Genomic DNA, 18,196 nt, shown 5'->3' with positions numbered 1-18,196 from the left:
TATGACGGGTCTCACCAACGTAGAGTACTCCACATCAGGAGCTCCAGATACAATAGAAGACCACAGAAAATACGCAGGTTAAGTATTTCCTCACCTAGAAGGACTGTTTGGGGCTGTGAATGAAGGTGAGGAAGGAAGTATATGGGCAGGAGTAGCACTTTAACCATTTGCAGGGATAAGTTCCAGGAGGGAGATTAGCAGGGAGGGTTGAATGGGAGTTACATACAGACCTGTGAACAGTAGCTACGGTGTGGTATATGAATTATAATGGGAGATAGAAAAGGCATGTAATAAGGGCAGTGATACAATAATCATGGGGGATTTCAATATGCAGGTAAATTGGGGAAATCTGGTTGGTGCTGCATCCCAAGTAAGGAAATTTGCAGAATGCCTAAGAGATGGCTTTTTAGAGTAGCTGTGTTTGAGTCCACTACCGGAAGGTATTTCTGGATTGGGTGTTGTGTAATGAACCATAATTGCTTTGGGATCTTAATGTAAAGGAAGCTGTAGGGGCCAGTGATCATAATATGATAGAATTTACCCTGTAGTTAGAGAGAGAAGATAAAGTCAGATATAACAGTATTTCAGTAGAGAAAATGAAATTACAGAGGCATGCATACAAAGTCACCAAGAGCAGTGGAAAACTGGAAGACTGGGAAAACTTTAAAAGCAACAAAGAACCACTAAGTGAGCAATAAAGAACATGAATATAAATTATGAAAATAGCACAAGATATAAAAATGGATAGTAGAAGTTTTTATAATTATATAAAGCAGAAAATGGTGGCCAAAGTGAATGTGGGTACCTTGGAGGATGAGAATTGATAATGGGTAATGAGGAAAAGGATGAGACTTTGAATGACTACTTTGTGTCGGTTTCCACAGTGGAGGACATGTCTATCACGCTGAAGGGAGATGATATGGATGTGGTGGGAGGTGTGGACCTTGATACAATAGCTGTCACTAAAAGCATAGTGCAGAGCAAACATGTGTGCCTAAAGACAGACAGGTCCCCTGGTCCTGATGGAATGCATCTCAGGGTACTAAAAGAAATGGCAAAGGTTATAGTTGAGGTTTTGCTGATAATTTACCAATATTCCCTGGCCCTGGTGGATTGGAAGAAGGTGAATGTCACATCACTGTTTAAAAAAAAATGTGGGCATAAAAGCAGATAGCTATAGGCCAGTTAGTATAACATCTGTGGTTGGGAAAACACTTGCAGCTATCATTAAAGAAGAAATAGCAAGGCATCTGGAAAGTTATGGATCCATCAGCCAGACACAACATAGATTCAGCAAAGGCAGGTCCTGTCTGACAAACTTACTGGAGTTCTTTGAGGAATTAACAAGCAAAGTGGATAGAGGGGAACAGATGGATGTTATTTACTTGGATTTACAAAAGGCGTTCGATAAGATGCCACATAAAAAACTTATCCATAAGATAAGGATACAGAGAGTTGGGTGTGATGTATTAGCATGGATAGAGGATTGGTTAACTAATAGAAAGCAGAGAGTTGGGATACACGGGTGTTACTCTTGTTGGCAATCAGTGGTGAGTGGTGTGCCGCAGGGGTTGGTGCTGGGCCCGCAGCTGTTCACAATATGCATTAACAGTCTGGAAGAGGGGACCAAGTGTATCTAAGTTTGCTGATGACACTAAATTGGGTGGAAAAGCAAATTGTACAGATGAACTGCTTTTCCCAAATTTGTGAATCTGTGGAATTCTCTGCCCAATGAAGCAGTGGAGGCTACTTCAGTACATATATTTAAGACAAGGTTGGATAGCTTATTGCAGAGTAGAAGAATTAAGGGTTATGGGGAAAAGGCAGATTGGTGGAAATGAGTCCATAGTCAGTCAGCCATGAACTTATTAAATGGTGTAGCAGGCTTGAAGAGCCAGATGGCCTACTCCTGCTCCTATTTATGTTCTTATAAAACAGGAGCTGGCCAATATTGATTAGAAGCGAACACCAACAGGGATGAAGGCAGAACAGCTCTGGCTGGAGTTCCTGTGCAGTTTGGAAGGTGCAGGTTAGATACATCCCAAGGATAAAATATTCTGAATGGAGGATGAGGCAATAGTTGCTGACAAGGGAGGTAAACGACATTGTAAAAGCAAGAGAGAGGGCATTTAATATTGCAAAAAATCATGGAAAATTAGAGGCTATGAAGGCCAAGTCATTGAATATATTTATAGGGGAGGTTGACAGGTTCTTGATTAGCCAGGTCATCAAATGATACAAAGAGAAGGTGGGAGAATGGGGTTGAGAGGGATAATAAACCAGCTAAGATAGAATGCTGGAGTGGATGCAATAGGCTGAATGGCCTAACGCTTTTCCTATGACTTATGGTCTAATGGCTTTGATTAGGAAGCTCAGACATTAAAGCTATAGACCGAGTGCAGTTAAATGATGTCCATATAGATAGGTGATGGTTGGCATAGACGTGGTGGGCAGGTGTTCCTGTGCCTCTGTTAAATGACTATGACTGTATGGCAGAATACACCTCATCTATGTCAAAAATTTTCTCTGACTCCAAACTGATATTTACATCAATCATGCAAGTTTATGGGAATGTTATTGAACCTTTTTTTTTCTTATTTCCTGATTTAATTAATGTTGCCGTGATGAGATTTGAGTTCATGTCTGCCAGTAATGTAACATTGGCCAAGCTGCCATATCCTGCCTTCATACACCTATTACCAGAAAACTACAAATATTGTTGTTATGGCTCACAAGCAAAGAAATTTATTACCACAATAATCTTTAAAATCACTCTTAAGCGTAAGACATAAGACCACTTAACATGTAACAGAGAGTGGACTTAATCTTGCAGGAGCCAATTTAAACATGCTGATACAGGAATGGACCAACGTTCCGACCAGAAGAAAATATTGAATGGGATTTGGGGTGAAACTCAAATGATTGGATTCCTGGAATTTCAGGTCCCTGCTGTCTGCAGTTAGATATATTGTAGGCTAGTTTATACACTTGAGATGACTGCAGCAACTATTGTGCCTATTATATGATCTTAATCTAAATTTAAAAGTCCTTTTTCTTTGATTGTATCAGATTTGTCTCAGCATAATATAATTAGCTCATTTATTATATCTGGAGTCTGGGATGGCAGCACATTTGATTTAGGATCATTACACATATCATAAAGCCCAGGAGAGGCAGAGTTTGGGGGAGAAGTAGATATATAGATCTATTATCTTGGGCAGCATATGCAGAACCTGTTTATCAGATACCTATGTCATTTCTATTCGATCAAGTCTATAGATTGAAATCTTTTATAACTACAGTACTTACTGCTAAAGCCCAGTTTAAACTTCCATTTATAACTACAAAGATATGATTCAAATCAATAGTCCAGTCACATTTGAAATAGATGCAAGAGGAAACAAAATATAAACAAGAATGTAATAATTGGATGACCAACAACTTGCATTTTTGAAAGCACGAATACAGTTGGAAAGAGAACTTATAGAGGTAATGAGGCCTTCTGAAAATAAAGAACTTGAGTAGGTGTTAATACACCATCTCTTGGTTTTAACAGATTGCAAGTGCAGAGCTGTGAAGTGTGGAAGAAAGAAAGTTTTCACTTCAGTTTGCCATTGTTCCATCCTGGAATATAAGTGAAGTTCAAGAGTCTTCAGTCAATGGGATAATTCCATTGGCTCAATCACTAAGGATCAGTTATAAACTCAGTGGCCACCTCCCATATCAAATATTGTAGCCACTGTGTGTATGTTAGTGGTTTCTGCTGCTGTAGTCCATCCACTACAACGTGGTGTGCATTCCTAGAGTCCCTTCTGCACACCCCTGTTATAACACATGATTATTGTTATTGTTATCTTCCTGTCAGCTTGAACTAGTCCGGCCATTTTCCTCTGACAAGGCACTTTTGCCCACAGAACTGCCGTTCACTGAATGTCTTATTATCTTTTGCCCCAATCTCCATAAACTCTAGACACTGTTGTGCATGATAATCCCAGGAGGTCAGCAGTTCCTGACATATGCAAATTGCCCTGCTTAGCACCAACAATCATTCCTCAATCAAAGTCACATGGATCACATTTCTTCCCCTTTCTGATGTTTGGTCTGAGCAAATGAACCTCTTCACCATGCCTGCATGCTTTTATGCTTTAAGGTATTGCCACATGTTTGGCTAATTACATATTTGCATTGGCGAGGTGTGTATGTATGGGTCCTTTATAAAGTGTCCAATGAGTGTTAGTATAAAAGGATTTTTTTTCTAAATCTATTCTTATTGGATGACTATTAATTTTCTTTTTACTTGCAAAGGATGTAAAATCTATCAGAAGACAAGTCAATTCTTATTGGATGACCAATAATCATTGTTTCTACCAGCAACAGATGTAAAAGCTATCAAAAGACGTAAAAGACGTAATTCCACAAGGCACACCATCCTTTCCAATAACTCCCACCTGACTCTGGAGAAAGGGCAGTAGTATCAATGTTATAGCTGAGATCAGCCTTCTTGGGATTGAATCATTGGACTCATTAGCCTGTAATGGTTCAGTTGTTCTCTACTCAATCTTGCTGCTTCAGGAAAATGGTATTCAGATAGAACTCAAATAGTACCAAGAGTTAAACATTGGTTCACTATTTGCTCCAAATGGAAAAATGGCTATCAAAACAGAAAATGCTGGAAGTTCTCAGCTGAGTCAGGAAGACTCAACAGGTCAAAGATTCATCTGATGAGCTCTGATTTTCTTTCAATAGCTGCTGCTTGACTGCCTGAGTTTCTCCGGGTTTTCTGTCTCTTTGCAGTGGATGAAAATGGAAAATGTGAACAATGACAACTGATGGAGAAACTATCAAAAGAAGGAATTAGCAAATGTTGTTTTGAGTTTAACAAGATACAAAATGTTTGGGCTGATTTTTATTTAGAGTGCTTGGCATAAAATAATGGCCACAGTCAAGGAATTGCAGGTCTGCAGATTATTTTTCCATTTTAATTTATTTAAACTGCAAGATAATCACGGTTTAATTGCTCTTAATTTCCTAACCAGCAAGTCTTTCTTGCACACACCACATTTTCTCCAGGAGCAACTGATCAGAGAATCAACCTTTCTATATTTTAAAGTGATCAGCCCTTTAAAGTGAATAACATTGAAATACAATCAGAAAATTCTGGAAGACCTCAACCAATTGAGCAACATCTGTGGAGAGGGAAAATGGTTACTGTTTGGGTCAGGGACCATCCCTCAGAATGCTTACTTCCAAAGAGATCTAAGTCCTGGTTTACTGATTGTAACCAATGTTGTCCAGGAGAGTCTGAGCTGGTGGCATACTTGCAGAGGGAACCAGAAGTCCATTGAGTTAACCTCTATTACAGAACTACAGTCCTGTGTTCAAGGGGAAATTGTGTTGGTAACAGGAATTTGTCACAGCTGTGTCACAGAGGAATATAGGCAGTTTCTTCTGCTATCTAACTGCAGGACTTGCAGCAAAGGAGATTGACTCTAACTAGGTGTGAAGTCCATTCAGATGGAAAAGCAGAAATGAAAACCTCATCAAGGGAAACTGCATGAAGAAATGAATATACTAATTTGGGACATTTGTATCCATTTGTAAAATATGAAGCTGTGTGTTGGCTTCAGGACAAAGGGGAAAACAATTGCATTCCTTGGTTTTCTATTCATCCTCATTAGTGCCAACAATCTTTGCGTACTATCATCTCAGTAATTGTGGGAGCTTCTTGGGAGTGATCATGATTAGTTGTGCAGAATCATATTCCTCCTTATGGCAGACATTGTTTGAACAAGATGGAGCAGCATATACTTAGTGATCTAGAATCGGTTCTTCATCTGCTTTTTCAAAGGAATCAGAAGTCTTGAATACAGATCAAGGTTTTGGTTTCTGACCATGTCTTGCCACAAGCTTTTCCTTCAATTAATTTGGGTAGTAAGGACGGTTGCATCTTGCTACCCCTGAGTGATGCCCAGTGACATGCAAATGATGCCTAACGAACATACGACACCAGAAGTACATGCTCTTTCTGGCTATTAAGGCTATTGGGTCAGTATCCTTACCTAATTGGATAAATGTCTTGTGCACTGTACTGTGGTTTTTATAAAATGTCACTGAGATAAAACTTTACCTTCTTTACATTGATGCCTCCAATCCACAAGAAAAGTGATTAGTTCTTACTTCTCCTGGAAAGGTATGGATGAATAACACAGAAAAGATTATTTCTATTCCTAATTGAAGTATTCAGTTGCATGGATACTTCATCCCATGCTTTCTTACACTTCTAGAAAAAGACAATCACTGATCCAGTTATTCATGGAGCAGGTAGTCAAGCTATGTGGCAGCTTCTGTAATGAAACGTTCACTGATCATCATATGGCTCCTATATAACAAGGCCTCTCAGATGATAACAGGAGATCTGACCAGAGTGCACAACTAATGCATGCATGCATAGCAGCCCAACATCTGGTGGAAATGCCTACCAGCGCGCTATAAGGAAGACTCCATTATCGGGGTTGATCCGGAGGAGCTCTGTGACACTGAGCAGACCCAATCTCAAGATTAATGCAGAGGGTAATACAGGTTCACCCCTTATCTCCAGCTTTAATGTGAGCAACTAGAAAGAAGAAGGAACAGACTTATTCACAAATATCTCAAAAAATTGCAATGCCAATAACTACACCCAAATTCACTCCTTATCAGAAGTTTCACATCTAATCTTGACCTTGATCTTTGCCATATCAGTATAACGGCCAAGTTATTCCTCTGTTTTCAAGAGTTTTTAAGTTAAGTCAGATGTAGATTAAAACTTTGATTTTTGGAGCTCCCATGCAGCACAACGTAAAGATAAAGCCAACACAAAATAAACAATCTAAGCTGAGGTTATGAGCAAAGCTACCCATATCCCAAGTAATGAACTTCGTCTGAACCTATACTATTTCCAGTTCACATGAAGAGCAAGTGGCTGGGCTAGCAGGCAAAAATAATCAGCCTTAGCTAAGACAAAAGTCTTAGCAGAATAGTAGTGGTGATATCATGAAGGTGTATACCAAAAGAATGCAGGTACATATTTAACCTCCATACAGAGTCACCTCAGTTATTCTAATGATCCCTTTGAGTATGTGATGCTGAAGTATTATCACAGCCTTTTGTTTCAGTTATCTCATGCCTATCCATCAAGTTATTACTATAATATGAGGGGTGATTGATAACTCCGTGGCCTAAGGTAGAAGGAGTCAATTTTAGAAAACCTAGCACATTTATTTTTCCTACATTTACACACTTAGTCCAGTGGAGGTGGAGCATACGGATCCCTTCTTTGCAGAAGTCAGCGTCTTGGACCTCCAGAAGTGGTCCACAGCATGGGGTGACTGATAAGTTTGTGGCCTAAGGTAGGAGATGAGTTATTAACTTCAAACTTTCTGCATAATCACTCAAAGAGTTAAACTGCACGTGCATGTAACGAGAGCTGTATAACTCACCTCCTTCTACGTTAGGCCACAAACTTATCAATCACCCCGCTGTGGACCACTTCTACAAAGAAGGGCTCCATATGCTCCACGACTGCTGGACTAAGTGTGTACATGTAGGAGGTGACTATGTTGAAAAATAAATGTGCTAGGTTTTCTAAAATAGACTCCTTCTACTTTAGGCCATGAACTTATCAATCACCCGTCGTAAGATACTGAAAGCTTTTTTAAGTATATTAAGGGTAAAAGAGAGTTGAGGGTAGATATAGGGCCAATAGAAAATGACGCTGGAGATATTGTAATGAAAAACACAGAGATGACAGAGGAACTGAATGCGTATTTTGCATCAGTCTTCACCATGGAAGATGTCTGCAGTATACCAGACATTCAAAAGTGTCAGGGAAGTGAAATATGTGCAGTAAAAATTAAGACTGAGAAGGTGCTCACGAAGCTGAATGGTCTGAGGGTGGATAAATCTCCTGGACCTGATGGAATGCACCCCTGGGTTCAGAAGGAAGTGGCTGGAGAGATTGTGGTGCATTAACAATGATCTTTCAAGAATCGATAGATTCTGGCGTTGTACCAGATGACTGGAAAATTTCAAATGTTACTCTGCAATTTAAGAAGGGTAGGAGGCAGCAGAAAGGAATCTATAGACCTGTTAGCCTGACATCAGTGGTTGGGAAGTTGTTGGAATCGATTGTTAGGGATGAGATTACAGAGAACCTGGGGGCACATGTCAGGATAGGCCAAAGCTAGAATGGTTTCCTGAAAGGAAAATCCTGCCTGACTAACCTACTTCAATTTTTAGAGGAAATTACAAGCAGGATAGTCAAAGGAGATGTGGTGGATATGGTGTACTTGGACTTTCAGAAGGCCTTTGACAAGGTGCCACACATGAAACTGCTTAGCAAGAATACAGCCCATGGAATTACAGGGGAGTTACTAGCATGGGTGGAGCATTGGCTGATTGGCAGAAAACAGAGAGTGGGAATAAAGGGTCCACAGGGGTCAGTGTTGGGACCACTGCATTTTACAATGTTTGTCAATGATTGGGACTATGGGATTAATAGATTTGTAGCTAAATTTGCCGATGATACAAAGATAGGTGGAGGAGCGGGTAATGTTGAGGAAACAGACAGACTTATATAGTTTAGGGAAATGATCAATGAAGTGGGAAATGAACTACAGTGTTTGAAAGTGTATGGCCATGCACTTTGGTGGAAGAAATAAAAATGGTCAGACTATTATTTAGATAGGGAGAGAGTTCAAAATGCACAGATGCAAAGGAACTTGGGAGTTTTTCTACAGGATACCACAAAGGTTAACCTCCAGGCTGAGTCAGTTGTGAAGAAGACAAATGTAATGTTGGTATTCATTTCTAGAGGTATAGAATATAAGAGCAGGGATGTGATGTTGAGGCTCTATAAGGCACTTGTGAGACCACAATTGGAGAATTGTGTTGCAGCTTTTGGCTCCTTATTTTAGAAAGGATATACTGATATTGGAGAGTGGTCAAAGAAGATTCATGAGAATGATTTCAGGAATGAAAGGGTTACTGTATGAGGAACGTCTTGGGCTGTATTCCCTGGAGTTCAGAAGAATGAAGGGAGATCTCATAGAAACATTTTGAATGTTAAAGAGCCTGAACAGATATGTCAAAGTTATTTCCCATGCTAAGGGAGTCTAAGACAAGAAGGCACAACTTCAGAGTTGAAGGACATCCATTTAGAACAGAGATGCGGAGAAATTACTTTAGTCAGACGGTGGTAAATCTGTGGAATTTGTTGCTATGAGGAGCTGTGGAGGCCAAGTCATTGGGTGCATTTAAGGCAGAGACAGATAGGTTCTTGATTAGCCAGGGCATCAAAGTGTATGGGGTGAAAGCAGGAGAGTGGGGATGACTGAAAGAATTGGATCCGCCTATGGTTGAATGGCAGAGTAGACTTGATGGGCTGAATGGCCTACATCTGCTCCTCTAGCTTATGGTCTTATGGTCTGTGCTCTTAACTATAGACAAGAAGGAAACAATGCTGCATGCAACTTCACTATAATCCCTGAGAACTCCTATTATTCTGTCAACCTATCCTAAGATCTTACTTGCTTCCTCAAAACACTATATTGAAGCTTTCAATGAGTTACACCCTGGCATTGCCAGGAGTCCCTTGTACACCTTTTAGACTTGTGTGACATTTTCACTCTACCTACCTCCACCCCTAATCTTGGCCTTTTCTCTCTACACTTATCATAGAGTAAAGGTCAGATTTTATGGGAACAGTAAGATATTTATTGTGGCCTGGTAGCATAGCAGTTAAAGTAACACTATTACAGTGCCGATGCCGGGTTCAAATCCTGCTACTCTGTAAGGAGATTGTACATTCTCCCCTAACAGCAAGGGTTTCTAATGGGCACTCCAGTTTCTTTCACATTCAAATAATATACGGGTAATAGGTTAATTGTTTGCATGGGTGTGATTAGGAGGCATGGACTTTTTGGGCTGGAAATGCCTGTTACCATGCTGCATTTCTAAAACCTATATATATTTTGAACAATGTCCTTTGGGACAACTAAGTAACTTTTCATTCTAAGGTGGTGTTAAATATAACTATCCATTTCTTGTTCTAATTGATTCAATTTATAACCTAGGCCACAATTTGTTTGAATTCAGCATCAACATTAGATTAGCCAAACATTTATTTTCCTCTCTCCTCTCATTTACATTTGGTCTAAAATACAATTGAAGTAATATTTGACCAACCAGGGTGGACCTCTACTGACTCTAACACCCTGCTGCTAGAGCACCTATTTGAAAAGTGAATGCAATAGCTATTTTTGTGTACAATAACTCGACTTACCAGCTGAAAAAGAGGAGCTCGGTACAAAACTTTTCAAAAAAAGAGACAGCTTTAAATTTTAAATTTTATTTCACCTCTTTGATAATACTAACCAGAATTCCTATTTAGCAATGGAATGGAGTCTATGGAAACAAGGCAAACAAGTAGGGATGTCATGGAACTTATACAGATTAAAGAGGAGGAGGTGCTTGCTGTCTTGAGGCAAATCAGAGCAGATAAATCCCCAGGACTTGACAGGGTATTCCCTTGGACCTTGAAGGAGATTAATGTTGAAATTGCAGGGGCCCTGGCAGAAATATTTAAAATGTCAATATTCACGGGTCAGGTGCCGGAGGATTGGAGGATAACTCATGTAGTTCAGTTGTTTAAAAAAGGCTCAAAAAGAAAGCTGGGAAATTATAGGCCGGTAAGTTTGACATTGGTAGTAGGTAAATTGTTGGAAGGAATACTAAGAGATAGGATCTACAAGTATTTGGATAGACAGGGACTTACTAGAAAAAGTCAGCATGGCTTTGTGCATGGTAGGTCATGTTTAACCAATCTATTAGAGTTTTTCAAGGAAGTTACCAGGAAAGTGGATGAAGTATACATGGACTTCAATAAGGCCTTTGACAAGGTCCCGCATGAGAGGTTAGTTAGGAAGATTCAGTCGCTAGGTATACATGGAGAGGTAGTAAATTGGATTAGACATTGGCTCAATGGAAGAAGCCAGAGAGTGGGAGTGGAGGATTGCTACTCTGAGTGGAGGCCTGTGACTAGTGGTGTGCCACAGGGATCAGTGCTGGGTCCATTGTTATTTGTCATCTAGATCAGTGATCTGGATGATAATGTGGCAAATTGGATCAGCAAATTTGCTGATGATACAAAGATTGGAGGTGTAGTGAACAGAGAGGAAGGTTTACAAAGCTTGCAGAGGGATTTAGACCAGTTGGAGGAATGAGCTGAAAGATGGTAATGGAGTTTATGCGGACAAGTGTGAGGTATTGCACTTCGGAAGGTCAAACCAAGGTAGAACATACAAGGTAAATGGTAGGACACTGAGGAGTGCAGTAGAACAGAGGGATCTGGGAGTACAGATACATAATTCCCTAAAAGTGGTGTCACAAGTAGATAGGGTCGTAAAGAGAGCTTTTGGTACATTGGCCTTTATAAATCAAAGTATTGAGTATAAGAGTTTGAATGTAATGGTGAGGTTGTATAAGACATTGGTGAGACCGAATTTGGAGTATTGTGTGCAGTTTTGGTCACCTAATTACAGGAAGGATATTAGTAAGGTTGAAAGAGTGCAGAGAAGGTTTACAAGGATGTTGCAAGGATTACAAGGATGAGAAACTGAGTTACAGAGAAAGGTTAAGTAGGTTAGGACTTTATTCCCTGGAGCATAGGAGAATGAGGGGTGATTTGATAGAGGTGTATGATGGGTATAAAATGGTGATGATTGGCATTAGAGTGAATGCAAGCAGGCTTTTTCCACTGAGGCCAGGGGACAAAAAAAAACAGGGGTCATCGGTTAAGGGTGATGGGGGAAAAGTTTAAAGGGAACATGGGGGGAGGGGCTTCTTCCCGCAGAGAGTGGTGGGAGTGTGGAATGAGCTGCCAGATGAAGTGGTGAATGCGGGCTCACTTTTGACATTTAAGAAATACTTGGACAGGTATATGGATGAGAGGGGTTTGGAGGGATATAGCCCAGGTGCAGGTCAGTGGGACTAGGCAGAAAAATGGTTTGGCACAGCCAAGAACGGCCAAAAGGCCTGTTTCTGTGTTGTAATGTTCTATGGTACTATGGTTCTAAGCAGCTAATGTGTCAATAACATCACCGTTATTTACATTTCAATATACCCTTCCAAATGTTTTCAGTTCTCTCAGATTATCGTGGAAATCGAAAGCGCTGTGCTGGATTGTATTTCATTTTGTTTCTTAAATTCAAATTCCCGAACAAATCAGAAACAACTAATCCTTTGGGATGCTTTCTTGTCCAGTGTTACTGGTTATGATGTGTTTAATAGCAAATTATTACTCTTCTGTTTTCCTTCCTTTAAACATATACTTTGTAACTTGCTGGTGTTGTTGTTTGAGGAGTTCTGTATTTATTTTCTACCCCTGCATACCAGTACCAAACATACCATTGCACCTAAAAGCAGATTCTGAAAGCAGTCTTCATTTTCTATCATGCTGTACTACAAAATTCAGCCTTAATTTGCTCTTTTTTTTTTGCCATTTCCGTTTATCCGTACCACTGAGTGAGACAACCATGAAACATGACCAATAATGACATGGGCAAAAATTACAAAATACTGTGACTAGTCAGCACTGCTTCTTTTTCAAGTGGGCATTATTATTGAATTAGACTGAGCACAGAGAAAGTAAGTTACTTAGTTCATTTCTATCCTAATTACATTCATACTGTTGCCTCTTATGCTCTGTTTATATTTCCCATTGCAATTCAAGTTAATGGAAGTGCTTACTGGACAAAATTCCCTTTTGTAAATCATTTTCATGATGTTTGCAAACAACACCTGTTTACCTATTGTGGCATTAATGTTCAATGCGTAATCTTCCCAAGAAATCAGAAATGTGAAGGAATATAATTTTGCAAAGTAGTTTATTGAGGTCAACTCATGCAGAGTTGCAGGAAGATAAAGCATTTTAAATATATTGGTATATTTTCCAGCAAAAAAGTATTGCTAATTATTACATTTGACTTTAATCCTCAGCACATCCATTCTACAAGAAGAAATTCAAGATGAAGATAATCCATATGACTATAGAAAACTGCTTCGTAAAACCTCCCAAAGGAATCGTCTCATTGAGCCTTGCTAGTTTATGATCATGGAACCCATTGCCTTGAGTACTATTAAAACAAATTTCTAGTACCACTAAAAGTCAACTGCAGTACATAGGTCAACTTGAACAGTATTAAAAATTTGCATTTGTAGTTTCCTTAAAAGTATTCCAGACACAGGAGGTAAAATATTTTGTGTTTAAAATGTATGTTGGATCTTTTGAAGATCATAATTAATGCTCTTTGTTAAAATATAAAGCCAAATATTGATATATGTTGATATTTCAAAAATAGATAGGAAATGAAGCCAGCTGACTCATATTACAGCAATATAAGTATGAAACATCAATGGAAAGAAGAAATAAATTTTAACTTTTTAGTTAATAATGTGTCCCATGCTATGCCATACTTAGGATGATCCTCTCTGATGTGTCAGAAAACAAAGAATCTCTACATGTCTTTCTTTAACTAAAACACACAGACACACACACACACACATATAAATATGTTAATGCAATACAAAGGTATTCAGTAAACTATAGAAAATGTTTGAAGCATTTTGGTATGAGGGATCAATTATTTACAGAAGGCATTTATTTTCAAGTCCATTATTTAGTAATCACTAATGATGTGAGTGAGCAGTGATTTAACTCCCCATTATAACCCCAAAACATGATACAGAACACAATCTTCTACATTTTAAATATTCAGATGCAATACAATGTCTGAGAATGACAAAATCTAAACTTGCTTTATTTTACAGTGACATCAGACAGAACTGGTGATATTTTATTCAATAATTAGTTGTTTTGATATCCTCCAATAATTCAAAGTTATTTTAAAATCATACTCTGGATAAGATAAGTATTGGCATGTTCACAGGTCATCAAACCCAACTCATAGTTTTACAATGAAGGTACTCTTGTAATGGAAGAAACACGAACACTAACTTATGTGTAGCAGGCTTACACGAACAGAAGATCAGGTGAGATAACTGCATGTTGACAACATTATTTCTGCAATTTCATTGCACACATTGGGGAGACTGGGGTGGAAGTCTTCTTGTTTTTGGAGAAGCAATCGGTGGAGTAGTTGTGCACTGTTCTGAGAATCTGAGGAGAATCACAATCCCTGCTGTCTAACTTCTTCCCAAGTAGTCTTCTTGTGAGCTAAATATTCTGAGCATGCCTTTATTCTGATAACCCTTCCTCTATCAAGTAACTTTGGAGAAAATCTGATACTAGACGCACAATGGAGAGTAGATAATAAATAGTCATTAGTCACACGCAAATCTTTATTCTTGTTCCAGATTTTAATAATGAACACTTTTCATCACCCAGACGTGAGAACAGATATACTGAATGTGTAGATCCCTTTCAGTTCAGTGAAGTACCAGGATAATAGATGCCAGAGAGCTATATGGGAGGGAAGGGTTAGATTGATTGTAGAGTAGGCTAAAATGGTGGCTTGTGTTGTGCTGTAATGTTCTATATTCTATAAAACCTTTTGTAGCAGAGTAAGTTACTGAACTTGTCCTCAAAGGTGTGGATTATTTCTCCAGATCCGTAATTTTAAACGTTTTAATTGCAGCCAAAGAACAAATTCAAATGAATAAATCTGCAACAAAATGTTAACGTCAGTAATGGAGCACTATTAAACCTCAGGATTGCCATTAAAACTCATTTGTTTCACTCATGACAATCAAAAATGAAACCTAACATTCTTATGTGTCCTGATCCATAAGTGACTGCAATCTATCAATGTAGTTTACTAAACTGCCCTTGGAAATTGTCAGGGGAGCTTTTAGGGATGGTAAGTAATTGCTCTCCTTTCCATTGATGCAATATACCATGAAGAAATGTTTTTAAAAAAGGATGAGATTGTGGCTGAATTGGCTCAGACAGCAGACCTCAGGCTTTACCCATAGACACATTTACTTTTTAAAGATCTGCAGTCAGTCATCTTCAGCTCAGCTTCCACTGAGAAGGCTGTAGATAGCAATGAAGTGTCTGCTTGTTCAAACAGGTTTTTAAAAAAATTCAATGTATCAAAATTATTTTAATAAACTTATTATGTTAATTTAAAATCACCTTGGAGTATTATAAATTAATTAGAATAATCAAGATGAAGTAAGGTATAGCAAAACAAAACAAGCCAGACATCTACATCAACACACACTAAAAGATGGAAGAACTCAGATGTACAGGCAGCAGTTATGGAGGAAAATGAACTGTTAATTTTTCAGGACAAGACTCTTCAGCAGGATTCTTTTGGACTGAGACCCTTCATCAAGATGTGCGTTTATTTCCCAATCAAGCTTGGTTACCAAATAACATACCAAACATCCTGGCATAAAGTTGAAAGTCCAAACACGAAGTGCATCCACCCCCTCTGGCCTCAGGTATGTAGGCTGGTGCTCTGCCATGGGTGAGATGAGCAGTGAAATGGTAGATTGGACCTCTGACCTTCTGGTTTGCCAAGTACAGCAGTCAGAAACTGCATCAAATGTGCAAGGCAGTTACCCAACATTTCTCTAGAGAAGCACCCACTGAAGATGAGTACAATCCAGCCCAATCTAAAGTACAAAGCTCTTACAGAGTTTACAGACTTATTGAGAGATGCAGACAGACAAAGGCCCTTCAAACCAATGGACCATTCCAACTATCAATCCAACATTTTTCAAGGTTTAAAGAAAATTTATTATCAAAGCAGATACATATATGTCATTATACACAGTGCTGAGCTTCATTTTCTCCTGCATTATCAATAAATCCATAATGGAAGAATAACCATAATAGAATCAATGACAGCCTGCACAAACTGGGTATTCAACCAGTGTGCAAAAGACAACATGTTGTGCAAAAACAAAACCAAAGAAATAATAATAATAAAAAATAAGCCATAAATGTTGAGACCATGAAATGAAGGGTCCTTGAAAGTGAGATTGCCTAGATTGTGAGAACATTTCAGTGATGAGGCAAGCGAAGCTGAGTGAAGTTATCCCTTTGGTTCAAGAGCCTGACGTTTGTGGAGTAATAACTGTTCCTGAATGGTGGAATGTGAGTCCTGAAGCTCCTGTGCTCTGTTCCTAATGGCAGCAGTGAGAAGAGAGCATGACCTAGGCAGTGCAGGTCCCTGATGATGGATGCTGCTTTCCTGTGACAATACTCCCTGTAGATGTGCTCAGTGCTGGGGAGGGCTTTACCTATGATAGACTGGGCCATATCCATTTGTTTTTGTAGGATGTTCTGTTTAAGGGCATTGGTGTTTCCATACCAGGCTGTGATGCAGCCAATCAATACTCTTCACCAGATATCTATAGAAGTTTGTCAAAGTTATAAATATTATGCTGAATAGAGGCATTGCCATGCTTTCCTTGTAATTGCACTTATGTACTGGACCCGTCATAACCTCTGAAAAGCTAACACGGAGGATTTAGAAATTGCTGACACTCGCCACCTCTGTTTCTCCAGTGGGGACCAGCTCATGGACCTTTGGTTTCCTCCTCCCGAAGACAATAACCAGCTCCTTGGTCTTGCTGTCCTTGAGCAACAGGTTTGTGTTGTTGTTTATCCTCCCCATATTCTTACCAACTCATCCCTCCATGCCCCCTTACCAACATGCATAGAGTCTCATCTACACAGGAGGAGCAATTTGTAGTGGTTAACCTGCTCACCTTTGAGTGTGGGAGGAAAATGGAGTACCAAGAGGAAACCCAAGCCATCATGGAGGGTACATGCAAACTCCATGTAGATAGTACCTGAATTCAGGAGTGGACCCCAGTCTCTGGCCATGTGAGGAAACAATTTTACTAGACGTTCCACTGTGCTACCCCTTTCAGGCTCCAGATCTCCTTAAACAGGATGATTCCACCCTCGACAAGCTGTAAATCTGACCAAATGGTTATTCTTCTCAATACCCTTATGTGAAATGTAGTGTAATGCAGTGTTACAGCCATCAACCTTTACATCAATTGGAGGCTGTAAATCTCTCATCTCCATTATATACATTAGACTTTCATACTTTAAAAAAATCAAAGCTTTAATGAATAGTTTTGATTGCTTAAAGAAGTTGCTTATCTTAATTTATGGAAGCACATTTTATACATTGTGAATTTTTACATTAAGGATTGTGCTTGCATTTTGAACATAGCAAACTGTTTTACTGTATAATTATGCAGTAAATGAGTCAATTTCATTGTCAGCTTAGAAGGCAGTGAGATGATTGTAGTACAATCAGAGACTATGTCTGAAAAAAAAACGAGAGAGTGAGCTGATTATGTGGTCAGTATGTAATTGTATGTTGGCTGCAGCAGCTCCCCACTGGGCTGATTTCACTCAATACCACAAGATTGGGTCTTCAGTCATTGTGATATTCTTGGCACTTAGTGCACTGAGAGTATCATGGGAATTAACTAACCCCTGTCATTAAAGAAACGCAAAGACATTGCTTTCACAAAACCTCTTACAAAAGAGCTAATTGGAATTAAAATATGCTCTGAGAATATGAGTTGTTTGAAAAGTCAAGCAATGACGTCAAAGCTCAACTATAAGGTCAAAATCTATTAGTGATTATTTTCAGGTGAAATATTGACCATCATGAAAATCAACAAATCTATGTACTTTTCATATCAGTGGGATCGACATTTTATCACAAAATCATACACCCACCTCATCACAGCATTATTATATAGCACCTATTTTGATTCTTGCTTGTGTAAATTGCATGATAAGATGTAAATTATAACCACCATTGAACTAATGGGGTTGGGTAAGATGTTCTCCTAAAGGGTTGTCAATTGCTGGTTCCTCAAGCTGTTGTAGAGGCCGATCTGGGATCCACATATTCTGGTGCAGCGTGGGTAAAAGTAAGTGGTGGCTGTGGTCCTTTGGCTCTCCAGTCTCTCCTTTTGCAGCTGCTGCTTGTTCTCTCTAGCACAGCGGAGTAACACAGCTCCCTCTTGAACAGATTTCCTCCAGGGGCATCTATTGAGTACAATGTTTTCCCGGTTTTCAGATGTAATGTTGAATTTCATCAGGCTGATTTTGATGTTATCTTTGAAATGTTTTCTTTATCCACAAGGGGCTTACTAG

At 39.1% G+C, this 18,196-nt stretch overlaps 1 protein-coding gene across 1 annotated transcript in view; it reads left to right on the top strand.

The window, feature by feature from the left end:
- Positions 1-13,141, top strand: part of myo3a (myosin IIIA) — a 243,667-nt gene extending 230,526 nt beyond the window's left edge. Inside the window, exon 34 of the mRNA XM_059971447.1 lies at positions 13,036-13,141. Within this exon, the coding sequence (XP_059827430.1) occupies positions 13,036-13,141 (106 nt within the window). The remainder of the gene's footprint in view (positions 1-13,035) is intronic.
- Positions 13,142-18,196: the final 5,055 nt, after the last annotated feature.

The sequence above is a fragment of the Hypanus sabinus genome, chromosome 6 (genome assembly GCF_030144855.1).
Source record: "Hypanus sabinus isolate sHypSab1 chromosome 6, sHypSab1.hap1, whole genome shotgun sequence".
NCBI lineage: Eukaryota > Metazoa > Chordata > Chondrichthyes > Myliobatiformes > Dasyatidae > Hypanus > Hypanus sabinus.
Note: the sequence above shows the minus strand (reverse complement) of the source record. Positions and strands in the feature narration are given on the sequence as shown.